Here is a 9,694-nt window from a genome sequence, read left to right on the forward strand (position 1 = left end):
GTCCGACACTGAAAAGGGACCGAATTGACACACGTGACCTTACGTTGTACGTAATGACGTCACTGGAAGACAGATAATTGCATAAAGATGAGGTGTCACTCTGCTTCGATTAGGGAAGTATTTTATTTCTGTTTGAAAGGGTACAGTATTATAAAGTGTGTTTTATACACAATGTTAATATTATAAAGTGTGTTTTTATCGACAATGTTTTAAAACAGTTCGACATTATTGCGTAAACACGTTAAAGACAACAAGAATGTTGAGGGGAGTGAGACCTCCAGCGAGGTTGTTAGTAGAGTGATCCCGCGTGGTGAGACGATCTTTGAGTGTTTGACAGCTCTGCAGGACCCAACATGGTCCACTTCTCCTAGGGGAGACGATCTTTGAGTGTTTGACGGGACCGAGTTCACTTGCAACATGGTCCACTTCTGCACGCGCCTCCTGGCCCGCCTCACACCTGCTGCTCGCGTGAGTCATTCCAACCGGAACCAAACTTTTTTTTTTGAGAGCTCAGGACCCAAAATTTGAAATAAATGTTTTTTTCTCTCCCAGGGCAGGAAATAGAATGGAGATATAATCGGTCTTGGTATTGAATTATTGTGTGAAATAAATGAATGTGTGCTAAGAAAGAGGGATGACTTAGGGGTCACCTTGGACTTTGGACAGATGTGGAAGCTTTAAGTTGAACATTAACCGAGTCAACACACTTTTGAATATTTGTGTTGGTTAGTGATGGGTCCGGCAACGCCGATGCATCGGCGCATGCGTCGAGCTCATAGAGCAAAACCCTGTGTCGGTGCGCGTACCGCTTTTAGAAAGTCACGTGACCGATCATGAGCTGTTTTGGTCACGTGACCGATACGCCAACTGCGTCGCCTCCTCTGTGCCCTGTGAGCGGCTCTTTTCTACAGCCGGAGAAATAATAACTAAGAAGAGAAATCGTCTAAAATGTAATACGTCGGAAAAACTTTTTTTTTTTAAATAAAAATGTGTAAAAAAAATTACATTAAAAAAATTCCCAGTCCACAATCATCCACAACACGTTCTCTTAGATTTCCATGTTATGATACATGTTCACATTATTTATTGACTGTATCTAAAAAAGATAAAAATATATTTTTATTTAAATGAAGATATGAAATAATCCTAAATGAAATACAATGACTTGGTTTATATTATTGTATATACTAGGGCAGGGGTCACCAACGCGGTGCCCGCGGTCACCAGGTAGCCCGTAAGGACCAGATCAGCCTGTTCTAAAAATAGCTCAAAGAGCAGCACTTACCAGTGAGCTGCCTCTATTTTTTTTAAATTGTATTTATTTACTAGCAAGCTGGTCTCGCTTTGCTTGACATTTTTAATTCTAAAAGAGACAAAACTCAAATAGAATTTGAAAATCCAAGAAAATATATTAAAGACTTGGTCTTCACTTGGAATAAGCGGTAGAAAATGGATGGATGGATGGGTCTTCACTTGTTTAAATAAATTCATTTATTTTTTTACTTTGCTTCTTATTATTTTTAGAAATACAATTTTAGAGAAAAAATACAACCTTAAAAATGATTTTAGGATTTTTAAACAAATATACCTTTTTACCTTTTAAATTTCTTCCCCTTCTTTCCTGACAATTTAAACCAATGTTCAAGTAAAAAAAATGTTTTATTATTGTAAAGAATAATACATATTTTAGCTTGTGGTTTTTCGACGAAGAATGTTTGTGAAATATTTCTTCAAACTTACTATGATTAAAATTCAAAAAAATTATTCTGGCAAATCTAGAAAATCTGTAGAATCAAATTTAAATCTTATTTCAAAGTATTTTGAATTTCTTTTAACATTTTTGTTCTGGAAAATCTAGAAGAAATAATGATTTGTCTTTGTTAGAAATATAGCTTGGTCCAATTTGTTGAATATTCTAACAAAGTGCAGATTGGATTTTAACCAATTTAAAACATGTCATCAAAATTCTAAAATGAATCTTAATCAGGAAAAATTACTAATGATGTCCCATAAATTATTTTTTTAAATTTTTTCAAAAAGATTCAAATTAGCTAGTTTTTCTCTTCTTTTTGTCGGTAGAATTTTGAATTTTAAAGAGTCGAAATTGAAGATAAACTATGTTTCAAAATTGTATTTTAATTTTTTTCGTGTTTTCTCCTCTTTTAAACCGTTCAATTAAGTGTTTTTTTTCATCATTTATTCTCTACAAAAAACCTTCTGTAAAAGGGGAAAAAAATGTACGACGGAATGACAGACAGAAATACCCATTTTTTTATATATACAAAAATGTATTTATTTAGCTATTCTTGTTTAAATCACACTTACGTGTAACTTACAAATGACAATATATTTATTTATTTAAGTGTGTATCAAACTGGTAGCCCTTCGCATTAATCAGTACCCAAGAAGTAGTTTTTGGTTTCAAAAAGGTTGGTGACCCCTGCCCTAGGGCATCAAATCAGTGTCAGTTGAGTCGGTCCATAGGTTGCCTGTAGGGATTTTTAATGTCCAGCAGATGTCAGTATTTAGTGACACAGTATCGACACAGTATCAATACAGTTTTGCAATGTGTCAAAACGCTTCATGACGCCTCATCAACCCATCACTAGTGTTGGTTTTGGTTTCATTTCAACAAAATGATGTTTATTGTGCGCAGCAAGCCGGTGCTCACTTTTCCACCGCAGCGCCCCAAAACCAGGGACCCTTCTACGAGTTCCGGACCTACAGAATCCGTCCCGACCGGACCGCCGCCTTCCTGAGGCTGACCAATGAGAAGATCCACCTCAGGACCGCCCACTCGCAGCTGATTGGCTACTGGAGTGTGGAGTACGGCGGCCTGAATCAGGTCTTCCATATTTGGAAGTACGGTGAGGATGTCGTCATGGCTCCGCCTTCCAGGAAGTGGACTTCTGTGACTAAGCTCCGCCCCCTTACCCCCTCAGACTCTTTCTCCCAGCGGGCGGCGGTCCGCTCGGCGCTGGCCCGGGACCCGCGCTGGATGTCCGAGTACATCTCCCAGGCCATACCCATGCTGACCTCGCAGGACAACGAAGTCACCGCCTTGTTGCCGTGGAGCCGCCTGCGCACGCCGCCGCTGGAGGGCGGTAAGCCCCGCCCACACGTCCTGCATCCGCCGCTGTGGTGACGTCACCCGCGTCTTTTCAGGTGCTTTCGAGCTGGCGTCGTTCAAGATGCGTCCGGGGGGGCCGCCGCTGTGGGGCGGAAGCCTGCAGCAAGCCATCGCCTCCCATGATGCACCTGGACACGCCCACTTGGTCGCCGCTTTCCACAGCGAGATTGGCCACCTGGACACAGGTGATGTGTGTGTGTGTGTGTAAGGCGCTAACACGGGACAACAAAGCAGGTCACATGATCACAATGTCCAGTATCATGACGACTGTTTGATGTTGCCATGACGACACTTGTCTTCTCCCGCAGTTCACGCCCTCTGGTGGTTCGAGAGCGCCGACAAACGACGTCAGGTTCAAGGCGACGCCGTGGCAGATGTCGCAGGTGATATTATACAGCTCAATCAATCAATAACCTGTATCGATCGATCCCCTGGTTGATCGATAAACTAAATCGATCAATAATCTGTATCAATCGATAACCCGTTTGATTAATAAGCTAAATCGAGCTTACACCGGGTGTGACTTTGCTGGGTGTGTTTTGGACATGTTGGGCATCCCAGGACTCGGGTGAAACACGGCGAGACTTGTGGGACTCAAACCTGGGTGTCATTTTGTGGACTTTTGCCTACTTTTCTCCCCCACTTCCCTTGTGACTTTGCTGGGTGTGTTTTGGACATGTTGGGCATCCCTGGACTCGGGTTGCACACGGCGGGACTTGTGGGACTCGAACCTGGGTGTCATTTTGTGGACTTTTGTCTACTTTTCCAACTTTTCCGACCCGCTGATTTTTTATTATTTTTTATTTTTTGGACATGTTGGGCACCCCAGGACTCGGGTGGCACACGGCGGGACTTGTGGGACTCGAACCTGGGTGTCATTTTGTGGACTTTTGTCTACTTTTCCAACTTTTCCGACCCGCGGATTTTTAATTTTTTGGACATGTTGGGCACCCCAGGACTCGGGTGGCACACGGCGAGACTTGTGGGACTCGAACCTGGGTGTCATTTTGTGGACTTTTGTCTACTTTTCCAACTTTTCTGACCCGCGGATTTTTTTTATTTTTTTATTTTTTGGACATGTTGGGCACCCCAGGACTCGGGTGGCACACGGCGGGACTTGTGGGACTCGAACCTGGGTGTCATTTTGTGGACTTTTGTCTACTTTTCCAACTTTTCCGACCCGCGGATTTTTTATTTTTTTTAATTTTTTGGACATGTTGGGCACCCCAGGACTCGGGTGGCACACGGCGGGACTTGTGGGACTCGAACCTGGGTGTCATTTTGTGGACTTTTGTCTACTTTTCCAACTTTTCCGACCCGCGGATTTTTTATTTTTTTTAATTTTTTGGACATGTTGGGCACCCCAGGACTCGGGTGGCACACGGCGGGACTTGTGGGACTCAAACCTGGGTGTAATTTTGTGGACTTTTGCCTACTTTTCTCCCCCACTTCCCTTGTGACTTTGCTGGGTGTGTTTTGGACATGTTGGGCATCCCAGGACTCGGGTGGCACACGGCGAGACTTGTGGGACTCGAACCTGGGTGTCATTTTGTGGACTTTTGTCTACTTTTCCAACTTTTCCGACCCGCGGATTTTTTATTTTTTTTAATTTTTTGGACATGTTGGGCACCCCAGGACTCGGGTGGCACACGGCGGGACTTGTGGGACTCAAACCTGGGTGTCATTTTGTGGACTTTTGTCTACTTTTCCAACTTTTCACCGCTACTTCCCTTGTGACTTTGCTGGGTGTGTTTTGGACATGTTGGGCACCCCAGGACTCTGGTGGCCAGCTGTGGGACTTGTGGGACTCGAACCTGGGTGTCATTTTGTGGACTTTTGTCTCCTTTTCCAACTTTTCCCACCCGCGGATTTTTTTTTATTTGAATTTTTTTGGACATGTTGGGCACCCCTGGACTCGGGTGGCACACGGCGGGACTTGTGGGACTCGAACCTGGGTGTCATTTTGTGGACTTTTGCCTACTTTTCCAACTTTTCTCCCCTACTTCCCTTGTGACTTTGCTGGGTGTGTTTTGGACATGTTGGGCACCCCAGGACTCAGGTGGCACACGGCGGGACTTGTGGGACGCGAACCTGGGTGTCATTTTTGATTATTTTGTGGACTTTTGCCTACTTTTCTCCCCTACTTCCCTTGTGACTTTGCTGGGTGTGTTTTGGACATGTTGGGCACCCCAGGACTCTGGTGGCCAGCTGCGGGACTTGTGGGACTCGAACCTGGGTGTCATTTTGTGGACTTTTGGCTACTTTTCCAAATTTTCTCCCCTACTTCCCTTGTGACTTTGCTGGGTGTGTTTTGGACATGTTGGGCACCCCAGGACTCAGGTGGCACGCAGCGGGACTTGTGGGACTCGAACCTGGGTGTCATTTTTGATTATTTTGTGGACTTTTGCCTACTTTTCTCCCCTACTTCCCTTGTGACTTTGCTGGGTGTGTTTTGGACATGTTGGGCACCCCAGGACTCGGGTGGCCAGCTGCGGGACTTGTGGGACTCGAACCTGGGTGTCATTTTGTGGACTTTTGTCTACTTTTCCGACCCGCGGATTTTTTTATTTTTTTATTTTTTGGACATGTTGGGCACCCCTGGACTCGGGTGGCACACGGCGGGACTTGTGGGACTCGAACCTGGGTGTCATTTTGTGGACTTTTGTCTACTTTTCCAACTTTTCTCCCCCACTTCCCTTGTGACTTTGCTGGGTGTGTTTTGGACATGTTGGGCACCCCAGGACTCGGGTGGCACGCGGCGGGACTTGTGGGACTCGAACCTGGGTGTCATTTTTGATCATTTTGTGGACTTTTGCTGCGCATGCCTTCTCCCCGCTACGTTGATGTGTGCTGCTGCAAAAGTCCCAAGAGGGCGTTTTTGCCCCTCCAAACTTCCTCTATTTGTTTTATAATGCCTATTTTCTGCTGGATCTACTCTCTATTTACAAACCCTGTTTCCATATGAGTTGGGAAATTGTGTTAGATGTAAATATAAACGGAATACAATGATTTGCAAATCCTTTTCAAGCCATATTCAGTTGAATATGCTACAAAGACAACATATTTGATGTTCAAACTGATAAACCTTTTTTTTGTTGTTGCAAATAATCATTAACTTTAGAATTTGATGCCAGCAACACGTGACAAAGAAGTTGGGAAAGGTGGCAATAAATACTGATAAAGTTGAGGAATGCTCATCAAACACTTATTTGGAACATCCCACAGGTGAACAGGCAAATTGGGAACAGGTGGGTGCCATGATTGGGTATAAAAGTAGATTCCATGAAATGCTCAGTCATTCACAAACAAGGATGGGGCGAGGGTCACCACTTTGTCAACAAATGCGTGAGCAAATTGTTGAACAGTTTAAGAAAAACCTTTCTCAACCAGCTATTGCAAGGAATTTAGGGATTTCACCATCTACGCTCCGTAATATCATCAAAGGGTTCAGAGAATCTGGAGAAATCACTGCACGTAAGCAGCTAAGCCCGTGACCTTCCATCCCTCAGGCTGTACTGCATCAACAAGCGACATCAGTGTGTAAAGGATATCACCACATGGGCTCAGGAACACTTCAGAAACCCACTGTCAGTAACTACAGTTGGTCGCTACATCTGTAAGTGCAAGTTAAAACTCTCCTATGCAAGGCGAAAACCGTTTATCAACAACACCCAGACACGCCGTCGGCTTCGCTGGGCCTGAGCTCATCTAAGATGGACTGATACAAAGTGGAAAAGTGTTCTGTGGTCTGACGAGTCCACATTTCAAATTTTTTTGGGAAACTGCGGACGTCGTGTCCTCCGGACCAAAGAGGAAAAGAACCATCCGGATTGTTATAGGTGCAAAGTGTAAAAGGCAGCATGTGTGATGGTATGGGGGTGTATTAGTGCCCAAGACATGGGTAACTTACACATCTGTGAAGGCACCATTAATGCTGAAAGGTACATACAGGTTTTGGAGCAACATATGTTGCCATCCAAGCAACGTTACCATGGACGCCCCTGCTTATTTCAGCAAGCCACGTGTTACATCAACGTGGCTTCATAGTAAAAGAGTGCGGGTACTAGACTGGCCTGCCTGTAGTCCAGACCTGTCTCCCATTGAAAATGTGTGGCGCATTATGAAGCCTAAAATAGCACAACGGAGACCCCCGGACTGTTGAACAACTTAAGCTGTACATCAAGCAAGAATGGGAAAGAATTCCACCTGAGAAGCTTCAAAAATGTGTCTCCTCAGTTCCCAAACCTTTACTGAGTGTTGTTAAAAGGAAAGGCCATGTAACACAGTGGTGAACATGCTCTTTCCCAACTACTTCGGCACGTGTTGCAGCCATGAAATTCTAAGTTAATTATTATTTGCAAAAAATAAATAAAGTTTATGAGTTTGAACATCAAATATGTTGTCTTTGTAGCATATTCAACTGAATATGGGTTGTAAAGGATTTGCAAATCATTGTATTCCGTTTATATTTACATCTAACACAATTTCCCAACTCATATGGAAACGGGGTTTGTACTCTTAAGGAAAAAAATAGCCAGTTTTTAAAAAAATAAGTCAAAAGGTCTGAAAATATGGCCCCACAAGGCCTCCCATTCCCCGGGGCCACGCTTTGGACACCTCGGTTAGCCCAAAATACGCAAAGTAGGATTTCTCTCTATAATGCACACTTGGAATTAAAGCATTTCTTTATGGGTGCAATTGCAGCGGAAGTCCACAGGAGGGCTCCAATTCCCCGCTGTCATTTTTAGTGTAAATGTTGCTTCTTTTTTTTTTTTTTTTTTTTTAAGTATAAAATGTTGCTTTTTTGCAGTATTGTTTTTAAACGTTAGTCCACAAGTGGGCTCCAACTCCCCGGTAACAAATGCTGGAGTCCTCTGCCTCACACAAATACACCAAACTGTCTGAAAATAGGGCCCACGAAAGGCCTCTCTCTATAATGCACACTTGGAAATAATGCATTTATTTATGGGTGCAATTGCGGCGGAAGTCCACATGAGGGCGCCAATTCCCCACTGCTGCAAGTCATTCCGGGGGCAGTATTTTTTTTAAAATACGCCAAAACTGGGTACCAGGATATGGCAAAGGGTACCAAAGTTGTCCAAGCTGCTGTTTTGAGGCATGTTAAAAAAAAAAAAGCACTTTGTGACTTCAATAATAAATATGGCAGTGCCATGTTGGCATTTTTTTCCATAACTGACCGCGTTACGGTGTTTACTCGTGTTTGCATCCCTCGATATGCTAAAACGATCAATTACCTGAATCGATCAATAACCTAAATCTATCAATAATCTGTATCGATTGACGATTTGTTTGAGCGATAAACTAAATTGATCAATAACCTGAATCGATCAATAACCTGTATCAATCAATAACCTGTTTGATCGATAAGCTAAATCAATCAATGACCTGAATCAATAAATAACCTGTTTGATTGACAAGCTAAATCAATCAATAACCTGTTTGATCGGAAAGCTAAATCGTCAATAACCTGAATCGAACATGAACCTGTATCGATTGATAGCTTGTTTGATCGATAAGCTAAATCGATCAATAACCTGACTGGATCAATAACGTGATTTTTGTGTCCCTCAGTCCACGTCCACACGCGGAACAACAAAGTCATGTTTGCGTGTTCCTTCTCGCCACTCAAGTGACTTCCTGCCCTCAGACCACGGTGACTTTCAATTTAAGAGCCTTGCTGTCAATCATGGATTGTGGGCGGGGTTTGGAGACATACTTCAAAATAAAGTTGTGGACTAAAGTTTGTGTCTGAGTTTGTCACTTCTAGCATCCTAATAGCAAACACGGCGACCCACAGGAGATATAAATCCACACACCAGGACTAAGACAAGAACCGAACCACCAGGATCCACTGAAACTGACCCAGAAGTAAACCCACTATAGCTAATCCACATAACTGATTCATTGGGACCCACCTAGAAAAAGTCAACTCACAAGAGCTGACCTACTCGGATCCACCAGGACTGACCCAGAAGAAATAAACCCACAGACCTGATCCACTAGGATTATAATACCCAGAAGAAGTACACTCACTAAAGATGACCTACAATGTTTCACAAGAACAGACTCACCAATATTCATCCATGGGGACTGGCCCCGGAAGAAGTCACCTGTAGGATCTTACCCACAGAACGGACTGACTAGGAATTAGAAAAACCGATCCAGCGCGGTCCACAAACCCACAAGAGCCGGCCCATTATGATCCACCAGGTTAAACAAGAATTGATACACCAGGATTAACAAAAGCGATCCACCGGGACTGACTCATAAGAAGTAAACCCACAAGATCCTACCCACCAGGGTCCACCCATAAGAAGTAAACCCACAAGATCCTACCCACTAGGGTCCACCCATAAGAAGTAAACCCAGAAGATCCTACCCACCAGGGTCCACCCATAAGAAGTAAACCCACACAATCCTACCCACAAGGGTCCATCCATAAGAAGTAAGCCCACAAGATCCTACCCACCAGGGTCCACCCATAAGAAGTAAACCCACAAGATCCTACCCACTTGGGTGCACCCAATAGAAGTAAACCCACAA

The 9,694-nt window shown here is 43.8% G+C and overlaps 1 protein-coding gene across 1 annotated transcript; it reads left to right on the top strand.

The window, feature by feature from the left end:
• Window positions 1-293: 293 nt before the first annotated feature.
• nipsnap3a (nipsnap homolog 3A (C. elegans)) lies at window positions 294-8,891 on the top strand. The gene is made up of 6 exons (XM_061976545.1): window positions 294-468; window positions 2,657-2,867; window positions 2,943-3,104; window positions 3,166-3,315; window positions 3,439-3,513; window positions 8,723-8,891. The coding sequence occupies exons 1-6, from the start codon at window positions 418-420 to the stop codon at window positions 8,782-8,784; spliced, it is 711 nt and encodes a 236-aa protein (XP_061832529.1). The 5' UTR covers window positions 294-417; the 3' UTR covers window positions 8,785-8,891.
• Window positions 8,892-9,694: the final 803 nt, after the last annotated feature.

This window comes from Nerophis lumbriciformis, linkage group LG16 (assembly GCF_033978685.3).
Source record: "Nerophis lumbriciformis linkage group LG16, RoL_Nlum_v2.1, whole genome shotgun sequence".
Taxonomy (NCBI): Eukaryota; Metazoa; Chordata; class Actinopteri; order Syngnathiformes; family Syngnathidae; genus Nerophis; species Nerophis lumbriciformis.